This window comes from Pelophylax lessonae (assembly GCF_965119305.1).
Source record: "Pelophylax lessonae genome assembly, chromosome: 8".
NCBI lineage: Eukaryota > Metazoa > Chordata > Amphibia > Anura > Ranidae > Pelophylax > Pelophylax lessonae.
In genome coordinates this window covers 293,389,322-293,405,679 of record NC_138775.1, presented here as the reverse complement: position 1 = coordinate 293,405,679, position 16,358 = coordinate 293,389,322, and the positions used below count along the sequence as shown (strand labels likewise).

General features: G+C 46.7%; 1 protein-coding gene across 7 annotated transcripts in view; it reads right to left on the bottom strand.

Moving 5' to 3' along the window:
- The window catches only part of PTPRF (protein tyrosine phosphatase receptor type F), a 486,553-nt gene that overhangs the window by 38,027 nt on the left and 432,168 nt on the right, over positions 1-16,358 (bottom strand). For 4 of the 7 annotated variants that reach the window (XM_082265004.1, XM_082265005.1, XM_082265007.1 and 1 more), the window contains 7 exons: positions 12,056-12,262; positions 9,864-10,018; positions 4,673-4,788; positions 3,888-3,920; positions 2,958-3,055; positions 2,750-2,873; positions 1-153 (listed from right to left, as the gene is read on the bottom strand). The exon at positions 1-153 is cut by the window's left edge and continues 23 nt beyond it. In XM_082265004.1, coding sequence (XP_082121130.1) covers positions 1-153; positions 2,750-2,873; positions 2,958-3,055; positions 3,888-3,920; positions 4,673-4,788; positions 9,864-10,018; positions 12,056-12,262 — 886 coding nt within the window. The remainder of the gene's footprint in view (positions 154-2,749; positions 2,874-2,957; positions 3,056-3,887; positions 3,921-4,672; positions 4,789-9,863; positions 10,019-12,055; positions 12,263-16,358) is intronic. The other 3 variants (XM_082265006.1, XM_082265010.1, XM_082265009.1) reach the window with 1 other exon arrangement.

Sequence of the window (16,358 nt, the reverse complement as noted above, 5' to 3'; positions counted from 1 at the left end):
TCATCATCACGATGGTGGAGGCCCTCTGCTCCCACACCAAACGCCAGAAATCGGTGAAGGTTTCGGGCAGCGGACCCTGCGTGGCGATGTAAGCGTTCTGCTTCCTGTACCCATCTATATAGTTGCCATTGATGTAGTCGCTGCCAGGAACGCCTGAGAAGAAGGAACAAGAGATATACAGGTTAGGGGACACTAAAACTGGCAATCTTTACCATATCGAAAGTTGACCATTTTTACAAACTGGATTGGAGTGGATTAGGAAGGCAAAATGAAGTTTTCTTTTTAAAGGTTCAATGGGCTTAAAGTGATTTTTTTTTTTTTTTACACATACCAAAAAATAAAATGCACGAAAATTATGGAAATAAAGCACTAAGGCAAGAATAGAGATTATTTTTTAATTACTTTCTGATATGTAATGTTTATATCATGTGTGATCACATGGCTTTATTATTCTCCTTGCTGACCTGGTAATCAATTACTTTGGTAATAAACAAAACCATGGCATATAGTGATGGTGCCTTAAAGCTCGGAGTTCTGCTTGTTTCTAGATTTAAAGAATAACCTTTTTTCTTGATGGCAACATTTCAGCATTCATGTGATATAGCTCTGCCTCGATATCCACCCACAGGACCCGTGCCTCGATATCCACCCACAGGACCCGTTTAAATCTATAAAAGGAAAGCTAGCGCAACCTCCCCCATTTCTATATCTTTAAAGTGATACTAAAGTCTATTTTTTTAAAAATAGAAAACATGTTATAGTTACCTGCCCTATGCAGTTGGTTTTGCACAGAGCAGCCCAGATCCTCCTCTTCTCGGGTCCCTCTCCGGTGCTCCTGGCCCCTCCCTCCTGACGAGTGCACCCACAGCAAAGCAGCTTGCTATTGGGGCACCCGAGCCGAGCCGCAGCTCCGTGTGTCCATTCAGACATAGAGCCAGGGCAAGGCCTCGCCCCCCTCTCTCCTCATTGGATCACTGAGTTTGATTGTCTTAGCCAATCAGAAGGGAGTGTCTCGTACTGCCAAGTCTCCTGTGCATCGTCGCTGGATCGAGATGGGCTCAGGTAAGAATTAGGGGGTCTGCTGCACGCTAATTGTTTTTTTATCTTAATGCATAAAAAACCTCCTGCCTTTAGAACCCCTTTATAGAAGAAAACACAGACCGCCTCTAAGTTCAGTATTTATTGACAGTGGAAGCACAGAATGTAGTAACTCACATAAAAAGTTTTGTATCAACGGCTTGTAATGGCTCCGGTGGTCCGTGGAGGGAGGCTGTAAAGTCCAGGTGTCCCGGAGAGATGGATGTAGGCAGCCGATGAGGTGGAGCCGGTAGACGTGAAAGACCGGCCGGGCTTCTTCCGGGTTCAGCTGATGTCCGGGGACCAGGTTGTAATGCAGCGTACGCCACCGGAACAGAGGGTGACACGACGCGTTTCAGAGCATGCGCCAAGCTCGCAATGGGCATGTGCGCTCTTTTTTCAAGTGTGGGATCTAAAAACTTTAGAACCACTCTGAGTTTGGGGCAGCTCATGGAAAAGATCTATGGAAACATCTGCAAAGCAGCAGGCTGGTTGCCACAGTGCACCTGCCTCAGGCGCTACAGGGAAAATCCAGGAGTTTTGTACAACAATGGACTTTGACGGAATGGCGGTCAAGGCTTCCATGTTTATTGTCATAAAGTTTAATCAAACATTTTAGCCCTCCCTGTTTACCTTGTTATTTATCACACGTATGCTGCCATGTTGGCATCAGGAAAACTGAAAATTGTATCAAATATTTACCGCAATTTTCCTGTACTGATGCTAATCCATGGCAGCATACGAACCCTCCCTTTTTTGATATTTTTACAGAGAATGGGGAAGGTTGCACTAGCTTTCCTTTTAAAGATTTAAACAGGTCCTGTGGGAGGATATGGAAGCGGAGCTATATCAAATGTATACTGCCATGGATTGGCGTCAGGAAAGGAAAATTACAGTAATTAAAGCGGAGTTCCACCCTGGGAAATTTTTTTTAATAAAAATACCCCCGGGACAGTCAGGGCTAGTACATTCCACAATGGATAGCCTCTGATCTGTCCCGGGTTGCACTTACCTTTTAGAAGAAATACTTACCTTGAAAATGTATTGTCCAGCGCTGCCATCTCAGGTGTGGGCAGCTTGAAGCCAGCGCGATCCTCTTCTGTGTCCTCTTCGGTCCCACGATGCACCGCACTGGCCTCGCCGTCACCTCCGGTGCCTCAGCGTCATCCCCGCACAGCTTCTGGGCATGCCCAGAAGCTGTTTAGCAAGGTATGACGGCGCCTACACCGGAACTGACGTCGGGGCCGGCGCAGGTGCATTGATTCCTGGGAGCGATGACGTTCAGCTCCCAGGAATCATTGCATGCCAGGAAGTGACGAATCGCCGTGGCCGCCGAGGGGAGGAAGAGGAAGTAAGGTGAGTATATTTTCTTCTAAACCAGTAAAAAAAAAAAAAAAAATTACGATTAGCCATTTGTTTTTCAGGTGACCCGGAGCGAAAAGATGGAGGTAAGTATAATTTTAGGGTGGAACTCCGCTTTAATACAATTTTCCATTTTGTTAATTTTGAGCGCCTTCTAAAAATGGAGGCCATTTAAAAAAAAAAAATTTGGACAAACACAAAATTGCCAATTTTGCTGGATAACTAAATTTGCCAGAATCTTTCTGCTCATCCATAGTAAAGACTGGATCTAAGGATCTGCATTGGGCCCAGTGAATATGTAGCTACTTACCATCCACTGAGGTTAGGATGACACGTGAGTGGTCGTACGCTATAACATTTGCATAGCGGTTCTTTGGCTTGTTCACCTCTAGATTGGAATGTTCCCAGGTGAACTGCTGACTGGGGTCGATGGACTGAAAGACAAACAAGAAGTCTCAAATATGTGCATCCAGCTGGAGGGATCCTGTGGGGTATGAGGGGCTGTACACGTGTCTCACCTCATATTCCTGAGAGAATTTGAGCCCGTCGTTGGCCTTTAGGCGCTCGATGTTGTCAGCGAGGTCGGTGATCGGGATGGGAGGATGGTCCCTCATACCTGAAAAGGAGAGAATAATAACATGACCCACCGCCCCAACATGCCACCCCCAAAGGCAGACAACGTGGATGGACAGTGCAGCAAGATGAACGGACAGACAAAGCTGTTGACACGTAGCATGCTGCAGCACTGCAGAGAGAAGCAGTGGGATGGACCACAATGTCACCCATTGTTCATGCAGCCCTTGTGGACAGTCCACCCCGTGGTCTGTGATGCTGTGCAGAGATGGTGGAATGGGGGGGGGGGGGGGCTTGAGGGTGAAAAAAAAAAGGGGCCTGAGAAGGCATTTGGAAGGAGGACAGGAAAGCTATAGATTCAAGAAAAACAGTACAAAAAAAAGAAAAAAAAAAAAAAAGAAAGAAAGGAATGGGAAGTTTGAAAAAGCCATAGTAAATTTACAATGAAAAGAACATAATGTGGGGTAAACTTCAGGGAGAGAAATTACGAATCAGAATTCAGCAAATAAATATATTTTTGGGTTTCCTCCTTCAGGAAAAAAATTCAAAAGAACCCCAGAGAAGAACCGCTAAAAGTTACTAAATAAACCAACAAGCTGACCCGTGGGGGACCGATTTATGTCCTCCCCCGCAGAGAACGCCCACGGCGCACATCACCTGCACTACAACCTGCTCTGGTATGGCTACACTATTACCCTTCACAAGAACCGGGGCAAACTCAAGGATGGATGAGAGCGGAGCAAATATGAATGACACGGAGCAAACAAGATGAATGGTAGACTGAAAGGGCAATGATTGGGGAGTGTGTGGGGGGGGGGGGGGGGGCAGTGGTCACTTTTTTTCCTAGACGGTTTACAGCAAGTTTTCAAACTAACTTGAGATATTCTGGTAACTGGGGACACTGGAACCTGCAAAGGAGACAAGAGCAGCAGAAGAATAGAATGTAATTAGAGGGATGGGGATATGGGACAAGGATCTCTCTAATAGCACATAACAGGCAGGGCAGCCAACTAGCCAGATATTTAACGCATAACCGATATCTACTGGAGCAGCACAAAAAGCGAGGTCTCTGGCATTTCCAGAAAGAGAGGGCACCAATGGGAGCCTATGTATCTCATGAGTGGTTTTCTTTTAGGCTAAAAAGGGAACCTGCCATTACGACTGCTATCAGACGCAGCTGAGGATCCCATCCTGCACTGGGCTGCCATGGCCTGACTATGCTGGTTCTGTGGCACAGATGTCTCTATGCAGCCCTGATGAGCTCCATTTAAGTTATTAAATAAAGCAATGAAAACCATAAATGGCCAGTAACCCATAGCAAGCAAGCAGTTACAGAGTTCTACAAGTGAATGATGGGCTATTAGTTGCCAGGGGTTACTTCTACCTACTCTTTGTCCTAATGAATAAGTCTGTCTTTCTTTCTTTCCAACATGTTGGGAACAAAGATACTGCAGCCTCTTTCTTCTAGCTATGTCCAAACTATGGCCCTCCAGCTGTTCAGGAACTACAAGACCTTCTCACTATCATAGAAACAAAATGTACTGCAGCCTTTTGCTTCGAGACCTCCTGCTAGGTGCTGCCTGAGTGTATAGGGGATGAAGATGGGAAAAGAACACAAAGGATCAAGGGGGTGGTTTATAATACAGATAACATTACTAACCTGGAGTCTGGTAGTTGAGTCGTCTCATTTCCACCGGGTCAGAGGAATTGGCCAGCAGAGAGTCTTTCAGTCCTGGAATTTGGTCCTCTTTGCTGGAGGGGGAGTTGGTCCTTTTCCTGTTTAGTAGACAAATCCAGGTATAAAATATACAGTATATCATGGTACAGGTTAAACGTTGGGGATGAGAATTAATAAGGGTTATAGAAAAAGATCATTTACACAGCATACATTGTATAGCAATTCCTACTCTATACAGTGGGGATCGAACGTTTGGGCACCCTAGGTAAAAATTTGTATTAATGTGCATAAAGAAGCCAAGAAAGATGGAAAAATCTCCAAAAGGCATCAAATTACAGATTAGACATTCTTATAATAATATGTCAACAAAAGTTAGATTTTATTTCCATCATTGACACTTTCAAAATGACGGAAAACAAAAAAATGGCGTCTGCAAAAGTTTGATGCCATCTGTGAAAAAGCTGAAGTTAAAGAGAGGATGGCTTCTACAAATGGATAATAATCCTAAACACACCTCAAAATCCACGGGGATTACATCAAGAGGCGTAAACTGAAGGTTTTGCCATAGCCTTCACAATCTTCTGACCTCAACATAATTGAAAATCTATGGATAGACCTTAAAAGAGCAGTGCGTGACAGACAGCCCAGAAATCTCAAAGAACTGGAAGACTTTTGTAAGGAAGAATGGGCAAAGATACCTCAAACAAGAATTGAAAGACTCTTGGCTGGCTACAAAAAGCGTTTACAAGCTGTGATACTTGCCAATGGGGGCAGTACAAGATATTAACTCTGAAGGGTGCCCAAACCTTTGCAGACACCATTTTTTTGTTTTCTGTTATTTTGAAAGTGTAAATGATGGAAATAAAATCTAACTTTTGTTGACATATTATAAGAATGTCTAATCTGTAATTTGATGCCTTTTGGAGGTTTTTCCATCTTTCCTTGGCTTCTTTATGCACATTAATACAAATTTTTACCTGGGGTGCCCAAACTTTTGATCCCCACTGTATTGATTATCATTGATGACACAAACACTGCAACGTGAATCTGCAATAGGAACAATAGATGAATGTTTTTGCAACCTACAAAACTAGATAAACATAATTATGAACACAGTTCTAAACTATATTGTGCCAAAGATCGAACAAATATTCTGCAGCAGGCGCTAAAACCCTGAGCCCCCACCCAATAACAGGAGCTGGTTCCAACAGTCTCTTCAAAGAAAGGAAGGAAAGGAACCGTTTGACATCCTAAAACCTCAGGACAATTTATGGGGTCATCCAATAAACAAACTACTCCATCTGATGTAATGCGCTTCACTTGGTCAGGAGCTTACTCATAAGGTCTAGGGGAGTAAGCTCCTGACCAAGTGGTGTCATGCCTATGCCTTGCGTATTGCAATGCCTTTTGGGACTTGTAGCGCCACAGCAGCTGGAGTGACAAAGGTTGTGCAACCCTGCTATATATACTGTATGAAACAAGATTGGGAAGTTATCAACTCAAGACACGAGTGGCATTGGGTAACTTCTGTATTACGGTGCTGAAGGGGAATTTTAAAACACATAAAGAGAGGTTGAAAAAGGAGTGCAAATTCAAAAGAAATGTCAGGAATCTGAAATACAGCCTGAGCAGAGACAGAAATGATATAAGCCACTGTGATTATCTGTGAAGCAACCTCCCAGGAACATTTCCACATCAAAGGGACCGTAACAAAAACTCAACATCACCATCTCCCTCCTTGGTGTGAAGAGGTACAGGACATCTCTTCCATCTCACAGAGATATTAAATGGGATTATAAATCTAAACTTTTACTTATAGATTCAGCTCAGATATATTGACAGAATTAGAAGTTACCCCGGTATGAGCTATCATAAGTACCAGCTCCCACTGAGGGCTCCTCGCTTGAAAGAGATGTCCATACTTGCGGTTACACTGACAATACCCTGTATGTTCTCACAAATCTGAGCCCACGGACTCTAGATCAGTGGTCTCCAAATTGTGGCCCTTTGCTTGCCTTTATTTAGGCCTTTGGTCACTATTCCTCCCACTGATACGAGACACTATTCTGCCTACTGACACCAACAATGGAGCACCATTCCTCCCACTGACATCAGTAATGGGGCACTATTCCTCCCACTGATGGGGCACCATTCCTACCAATGATGAGGCACTATTCCTCCCAATGATACCAATAATGGTTCACTATTCTTCCCAATAACACCAATAATGGGGCACCATTGCTCTCAATGACACCAATAATGGGGCACCATTCCTCTCAATGATACCACTGATGGGGCACTATTCCTCCCAATGATACCAATGATGGGATACTATTCTTCCCACTGACACTAATGATGGGATACTCTTCCTCCCAATGATGGATCACTATTCCTTCCAATGACACCAATAAAGGGGCACCATTCCTCCCAATGACACCAATAATGGGGCACTATCCCTCCCAATGATACCACAGATGGGGCACCATTCCTCCCAATGAAACCAATGATGGGGCACTATTCTTCCGACTGACATCAATGATGGGGCACTATTCCTCCCACTGATACCAATAACGGGGCACTATTCCTTCCAATGATACCACTGATGGGGCACCATTCCTCCCAATGAAACCAATGATGGGGCACTATTCTTCCCACTGACATCAATGATGGGGCACTATTCCTTCCAATGATACCAATGATGGGGAACTATTCCTTCCAATGATACCAATAATGGGGCACCGTTCCTCGCAATGACACTAATGATAAGGCACTATTCCTCCCACTGACATCAATGATGGGGCACTATTCCTCCCAATGATACCAATGATGGGGCACTATTCCTTCCAATGATACCAGTAATGGGGCACCATTCCTCGCAATTACACTAATGATAAGGCATTATTCCTCCCGCTGACACCAATGATAAGGCACTATTTCTCCCAATGACACCAATAATGGGTCACCAGTTCTCCCAATTACACCAATAATGGGACAATATTCCTCCCAATGATACCACTGATGGGGCACCGTTCTTCCCAAAAAAGGGGCATTATTCCTCCCCCTAATACCAAATGTGGCGATGTTTAGTTCCACAGTTGCCAGGATTATTTTCACTCCCGCTGGCCACAGGCTGCCCCCCCCCCCCCAGAAGGACAATAAACTGGCCCTTTGTTTATAATGTTTGGAGACCCTTGCTCTAGATAGTGATGATAGATTCTTTGTACCACTAAGGCTTAGTTTACATTACTGCATGCACATGTGCACTTTACGCACGTTCCCACACAACCGTGTTGGGCAGCCCATTAATTTCAATAGGCTGCCATACCTGTGAGAAACATTATAAAATAAGTCCCCAGACTTTTTAAAAACTTGTGCCGCACCAAACCACATGATTTGGTGCACACAAAAAGGCCCACATTTGCCGATGCATGATGCGTTTCTCTGCGTGTGGTGAAAGCATTCTATTTTGCGCACGTTCCCGACACACACAGATGCACAGTCCAGGTAATAAGCAATCAAAGATATCTGATGCCGGGTTTAGCCCTGTGCTACCAATGGGAAATTGGCTTATAATTTTCAATCTCAAACTTCATTAACAGTTTTTAGTGGCCATTAAATGTGAGGAGAAGAAATTGTTGGAGGGGGAGGGGGGGGGGGCTTTAATTCCAGCATCCATCAAACAATGAAATATCAGTTTTGGTTGTACTGAGCCCTTCACTCCCACCTTTATAAAGAATAGTATGAGAACACACGTCTCCTACCTCTCCTGCTTACTGTATCCATGACAAGCACAAAAAAAGAAGAAGCAGAGAAGTTAAATGAGAGAAGAGAAAGATCAGAACATGACAGATTATGTACATCATTGTGTATGCAAACGTTTCAAAGAACGGTCTGTGCATCCCACAGCAACCAGAGTTCCCCTTTTACTCTCTAATCTGCACTAAGGATGAGATTCAATGGATGTCTGTCAGCTCAGAAAACGTATTTTTTAGGATCTATCCACATAGGGGAGGCTCAGTGTCTTTAGTGACACCCCTGTATTCTACTAGGCTTACATTATGTGCATCCTTCACATTGTGACATTATGTGCACTTAGTTTGTGAGGGTGTCCTGCTGTAGTTGGCTGACTATCTCCTTCCCTGTGCTCTCCTGCACGGCCATCCAGCAGTGGCTGCTGCATCTGTGTTGGTGGGCGATGGGTTGGAGGCAGGGGCGGCTGGTGCTTCATGGGCCGAGGGGGGGGCCACACCATACCCCCCCACCACAACCAGCTCGCACACCCCCCATCGCCGGTTTACTTTAATTAAGGTGCTAAAGATGCCCTGGAACACTCCTGCCTGGCCCCATTAGAAGCCTCCATCAGCTTCATCTCCGGCGGCTTCCCTGGCGTCTCCGCTTCATCTCCGGCAGCTTCCCTGGCGTCTCCGCATTGATTTGTATGGCTCAAATCCCACCAGATTCGCACCAGACTGGTGCAGGATCCTTATTTTTTTTTCGTCTGCACCAGAATCGGATTGCATGGGTGTTCATACCCATGCAACCCGATTCTGGTGCAGACAAAAAAAAAAAAAAGATCTTGCACCAGTTTGGTGCGAATGCGGTGGGATTTGAGCCATACAAATCAATGGCTCATTTAGATGCGGATTCAGCACGGAATCTAAATCGCAATCCGTCAATGTGAACCAATTTCGGAGTGTATGTTAATTAATAACACCCTGCAATTGGTTTGCAAAACGCAACGTGATTTGCAGAATCGGATCGCATGGGTGTGAACACCCATGCAATCCGATTCTGGTGCAGACAAAAAAAAAAAAATAAGGATCCTGCACCAGTTTGGTGCGAATCTGGTGTGATTTGAGCCATACAAATCAATGGCTCAAATCGCAGATACAAAGACACACTGCATGTAATTCACACAGGAATGTGCTCCGATTCCAGTGCGAATTACATGCGGTGCCTCGCACCGCAGCAGTGTGAACCCGGGCTGAAGCGCGTCAGTTTTATCAATGAGATCGCCTTTTACAACAATATGAGATGCTAACAATACCAAATCCAGCACCTTGTATGCCTGTACCCTGATGTGATCAGTAAGACGCATGCAATTGCATACTGCAGTGTGGTGCAGTCCATAGGTCACATGTACAATATGAAAGCATCTATTGGCCAGGCTTACCTCTTGAAGAGAAGGATGGCAATGACGATGATGATAATAAGGATGACTGCCAGGACCGGGCCCATCACCCACAACATCTCGGGCTCCTCCTGCTGTCTAGATGAGGAAACCTCCACCACGATGTAATCAGAATACGGACTGGCTGCGTACTTCTTCTGTATAGCGGAACAAAGCATAGAGGATGGGTCAGGGGGGGACAATGACAAGATGGTTTTGTGGTGCCAACTTTAAATAAATGTGTTATTAATGCAAAAGTGTTACGTAAATTGTTTTTATACACTGAAGAATTAATACCATTTTGCATATTTATTTGTGTGATGGTGCACCAAGTGTTTGAGTTTTCTGTAGTTATCAGAGCGCCCCACTTTACTGGCTGTGACTGACTGCAGTGAAAGCCACTGGCTCCCGAGCCTCTGTCTCTGACACTGGCAGGGAAGGGGTTAACTGTATTGGAGAGGGAGGGGTTAAGTGTGTCCCTAGGGGCGTGCTTCTAACTGTGAAGGGATGTGGCTTGTGATGTAACAGCAGAGATCTACGATCCTACATAGCAGGACCGTATGATCTCTGCTGTTACACAGGGGAGAATGACAGGCGGCTTTGTTTACATTAGCCGCCTGCCTTTCTCCCGGTGTAACCGACGATCGCGAGTGCCCGGCGGACATCGGGTCCGCCAGTCACTCGCGCAGTGGGGGTCTGTGAGCGAGCGGGAGCGCGCCTCCGGCGGTGCAAGCGACGTAGTACTACGTCACTTTGCCTGTGAGGGGCTGACCGCCGCAGTAAATAGTCGTGCGGCGGTCTGCAAGTGGTTAACAAAAATGGCAGACCTCATCCACCCACTTGTTGACAGTTTTTTGGATAATTTGGGCCAAATTTTAGGCATTTTATCAGGACACCCCTGAAGAACCCAGAAGGCACCCTGGGTGAAAAAGACTGGTCTAATGTATCACAACAGGGACACCTGTGGGTCTATTTTAGGTGAAGTTCCTTCTAAAGAGAACCGGTTAGAACCAAGGCACCCAACTAGATCTAGAGGTGGTCAATGTCTAACGCCTAGGTCAGCGATGGCAAACCTTGGCACCCCAGATGTTTTGGAACTACATTTCCCATGATGCTCAACTATACTGCAGAGTGCATAAGCATCATGGGAAATGTAGTTCCAAAACATCTGGGGTGCCAAGGTTTGCCATCACTGCCCTAGGTGGTTGTAGGCAATAGGTGTGCACCGCTCTGGGGCTAGGACAGTAGCAGCTGCTGAGCCGCTCTGGGGCTAGGACAGTAGCAGCTGCTGAGCCGCTCTGGGGCTAGGAAAGTAGCAGCTGCTGAGCCGCTCTGGGGCTAGGAAAGTAGCAGCTGCTGAGCCGCTCTGGGGCTAGGACAGTAGCAGCTGCTGAGCCGCTCTGGGGCTAGGACAGTAGCAGCTGCTGAGCCGCTCTGGGGCTAGGACAGTAGCAGCTGCTGAGCCGCTCTGGGGCTAGGACAGTAGCAGCTACTGAGCCGCTCTGGGGCTAGGACCGTAGCAGCTGCTGAGCCGCTCTGGGGCTAGGACAGTAGCAGCTGCTGAGCCGCTCTGGGGCTAGGACAGTAGCAGCTGCTGAGCCGCTCTGGGGCTAGGACAGTAGCAGCTGCTGAGCCGCTCTGGGGCTAGGACAGTAGCAGCTACTGAGCCGCTCTGGGGCTAGGACAGTAGCAGCTGCTGAGCCGCTCTGGGGCTAGGACAGTAGCAGCTGCTGAGCCGCTCTGGGGCTAGGACAGTAGCAGCTACTGAGCCGCTCTGGGGCTAGGACAGTAGCAGCTGCTGAGCCGCTCTGGGGCTAGGACAGTAGCAGCTGCTGAGCCGCTCTGGGGCTAGGACAGTAGCAGCTGCTGAGCCGCTCTGGGGCTAGGACAGTAGCAGCTGCTGAGCCGCTCTGGGGCTAGGACAGTAGCAGCTGCTGAGCCTTGCAAATATTAAGATTTGATCTTGTGCTCACATTGGTGGAGGAACAGTCCTTGCAGACTGCAGCAATGTGTGCAAAGCAAGCTTTGGAAGAAATATGCAAGGCATGCTTGAAGTTCCTCGAAACCGAGAAGTAGCTGCCTGCCTCCGATCCCTCTTTTGCTCAAAAACTCATACCTTATTTATAAGCATTTATAAATATGTTTTGATCTAGTCATGCGTTGAGGTTATACGGTTTGCAGGGTGTCAGACTCACAGTGTCCCCGTCTTCTAGAGCTGCCAGCACAAAGCAGGTGTAGCTCAAGTCGGCGTTCAGTGGCTTGTTGATGAATCCATTATATTCTTTGTTGTCACCAAGAGTAAAGACTTCTGGGAGAGGGTTGAGACAAGCCGCTATGTATGGCTTATTCTTTGCAGCGTGACGTCTATGCCGGCGGGAGCCCTGATTAATGGCTTCCATAATCTAGGAGAGAAAAAGGATCACAATCAGAGACTTTTTTTTATATACTTTTAGGTATTATTTATTTATTGCAGGCATTTATATAGCGCCAACAGTTTACGCATATTGTTCATCTTTAAACCTCAGGAGAGACAGGCCACATTTTATGTTCACTGATATTGGCACCTGTCTGTCAGGCCTCAGTAGCCAAGAATCACACTGGTCGGGCTAAGTATTGCTTACCAACCATACCTACCTCACAGCCTTCTATATACATTGGGTGCTAATCATATCCTTAGACGAAGTGACAGCTCTCCTGAGATCTTGTTTTTAAATGCTGACATGGCAATGCTGTATACACCAATGGAATCTATAAGGTTGATACCAACCACACCCATGAAGAAGGAGCTGTGAAAGCCCCGAAACGCGTCGGTGGAGGATGTCAATCCTTTTTCACCTAATAATATTGGTGTAATACGTATATGTATTCCATGTTCAACCATGTCCATATAGCATTGGTGTTTTTATGCTGATTTACATAAAACAGATTTTTATTCACATTATTTAGTACTTAGTGCCTTCAAAGTAGGGATCGACCCATATCATTTTTTTCATTGCCGATACCGATATTTTGGTCATCGCGTATCGGTATCGGCCGATATTTTCGTACATTTAAAACGTTTTTTTTACTTGACAGGTACTCTTGTGGAGGGATCTGGGGGTCTAAAAGACCCCAAACCCCTCCTCTGCACTTAAAAGCATTCAAAATGCCAAGTTTGGCTGTTTTGAATGCTGTCATTTTTTCCAATCTGGCGCCGAGTACCCGGAAGTGTCATGACATCACTTCTGGGTTTTTGCATGGACACCTGATCAGAGCCAAATGCAGCTTTGATTGTGTCTTCGGCGGCCGTGCAGGCTGGTTGCCTTGGTCTCCCTGTGGGACGGGAGACCCGGGCGAGCCGCGAAAGGCGGCGGGGGGGGGGGCGTCCCCTCCCGCTCCTTGTAATGACAGCCAAGCAGATTCTCAGCCGCATCGGTTGTCATTACAAGACAGCCGACCGTCCGCTATGGACGCCGGTACCGGGGTGATGCCTCTAGCTGCAGGCATCACTCCTCTACAAGCACTTTCTGAAATATCGGCAATATCGGCCACCTTGGTAAATAAAAAAATCAGGGAAAGTGCATATCAGCCCTCGATATATCGGCTTTGCCGATAATCAGTCGATCCCTACTTCAAAGTCCCACCCCAAGGGGAATTTTGTTCATGTTTTATCTATTAGGGATGTGGCACATTTAGGGAGGCACCTCACTGACTTTCTCTAACTACGTATTGTACATTTACATCAGTCCCTTCCCCTCAAGGAGCTTACAATCTAACATTCCTATCTCCCATACACATACTAGGGTCAATTTGGACAGGAGACAATTAACTTACCAGCATGTCTTTGGAGTGTGGGAGGAAACCAGATTACCCGGATACCCACATAAGCACAAAGAGAACATGCAATCTCCATGTCGGTACTATTCTGTTTGGGATTCGGCTCAAGGACCCCAGTGCTGCAAAGCAGATGTGCTTCTGCTGCACTGAAATCCAAAGCAGTGTTGTCAGCCCTACCTGCTGGAATACAGAAATCCACTCATCCCTTATCCTATCCACCCCTCTTCACAGGCATACATTCATTACTTTGCCAGCAAAACCATGCTGCTGCCTTGACTTCAAAGAGCCTGCTCACACACTAAGGGGTGTACTTAAAAAAAAAAACAACAACCGCTGTGCAAATGTCTCAAGCATTCACACAGCAATCACCAATAATTGCTGTATTGAGTCTATTTCCTGTAAACATGAGTGCCATCTTGTGGTCATCATGTAGTATTTTTCTTATTGGTGTATTTCATGAAAATGGCCACTAGATGGAGCCGACGATTATAAAAAAATACTCAGATGTAATATGGTGATTATTCCTGAAGAATGTGCAATGCTTTAAGCGGAGATCCCACCAGTTTTTGTGTTCATTAAAAGTCAGCAGCTACGAAAAGTGTAGCTGCTGAGTTTTAATAAACACACACTCACCTGTCCCACGGTCCAGCGATGCGGCCGGCAGGAGCCTGGGTTCTGTCCCTCTTCTCCCCGCGACGCCGGCATCTCTAGTGTGGGTACCCGGCTGTGACAGCTTGCGGCTTTACAGCCGGGTGCGCACTGTGTATGCACGAGTTGCGCTGTGCGTCCTGAGTGGACAGGCAATCTTCTGGGACCTGTAACATGTTCCAGAAGATTGCAGGGAGGGAGGGGGAGAGGAATACTTGCGCTCGAGCTGCCTAGGCGGCTTGCAGCTTCACATCTGGGTGAGCACTGCGCATGCGTGAGCCACGCTGTGCATCCCGAGTGGATAGGCAATCTTCTGGGACCTGTGACATGTTCAAGAAGATTGCAGGGAGGGAGGGGGAGAGGAGTACTTCCGCTCGAGCCGCCTAGGTGGCTTGCGGCTTCACAGCTGGGTGCGCACTGCACATACGTGAGCAGCGCTGCGCATCCCGAGTGGACAGGCAATCTTCTGGGACCTGTGACATGTTCAAGAAGATTGCAGGGAGGGAGGGGGAGAGGAGTACTTCCGCTCGAGCCGCCTAGGTGGCTTGCGGCTTCACAGCTGGGTGCGCACTGCACATACGTGAGCAGCGCTGCGCATCCCGAGTGGACAGGCAATCTTCTGGGAACTGTAACATGTCCCAGAAGATTGCAGGGAGGGAGGGGGAGAGGAGTACTTCCGCTCGAGCCGCCTAGGCCGCTTGCGGCTTCACAGCTGGGTGCGCACTGGGCATGCGTGAGCCACACTGTGCATCCCTAGTGGACAGGCAATCTTCTGGGACCTGTGACGTGTCTCAGAAGATTGCAGGGAGGGAGGGGGAGAGTAGTACCAAAGCGGCCTGAGCAGAAGTGGGAGCCCGTATTTGTCAAATCTAGGTACTCAATCTCCCCCCCAAAAAAAAAACTGCTATGTGTAAGGAAAGGGCTTTTGGGAGATATAGATCCCTTACATAAAAAAACTGGAGCTCCCAGCAGTTGCTCCTGCAAGAGTTGTACAGGCCTGGTAATAACATCACAGTGTATGCCTGGACATGCACTTTAAAGATGTCTTATTAGAATTTGTCCTGGTTAAATAATTCCCCCCTCCTTTTAAGGAGTAAGCAAAGGTTGCAGGGATTCTCGCATACGTTATCGGGGGAAGATTTCTTACCTTTCATCTTGTGTGCATTAACCATCGCATGTGAATAATGGAATTTCAAACATTATTCCTTTCACCTCTGTGCTTATTGTGCTGACATGCAAGGCCAAAATTGACTGTGAAAGTAGAACATGCTCTGCACTCTCTTGAAGGTGAGCCCCGCTCCTTTCCTACCTCTGCTATCATGCTGAGATTACAGTTAATCTCAGAATGTATTATTTATCTAAGGTGCCCACGGAGAAGTGGGATCGGGGTTAATCTTATGCAGTATCTATGAGCAGTCTGTAGATACCATCAAGGTTCAATATGTTGGTTGCAAAAACCTTGTCTGGTCACGGTTTCACTGATAAGCCAACACAAGAAGCGTCTACAGAGCACCCACCCCACAGGCAACATGAACTGGTCCCCCTTTGAGGATGGCTAACACAGATCCCGGAAGGCAATTGGGCCATACATTCTGCTTCCCACTAGTGGCCATGGCCAATTTCAGAGATGTCCACGTAGGAAATTCCAACTCATGTGACCTCAATGAATGGTTGTGATGAATCCTATATATTACATACAGTACTATATGGCCAAATGTTTATGGACCCCTGTCAGGACCTGGATCACCTGCTGAGGGCACTGTGCTTCCCAGAGAGTCCACCAGCAAGTGTCTCCCAGCAGATCCCAGTAATCAGCTCCCCTTGGTGCTGGCTGCTGGGAGGGTATTTAGTCACTCTTATGCTGTTACACTTTGCTCAAGTCTTGTTTTGCTGCCAGATCCTTCTAGACATTCATCCTGTTTCTGCTCTTGATATTGCTTTTTGCTTTGTACCTATGTCCATCCTATACCCTACTGCCTTATTCCTACTTCTCTTTGTTCCTGATCCCAGTTTTGGTTACCCCCTTCCTATATG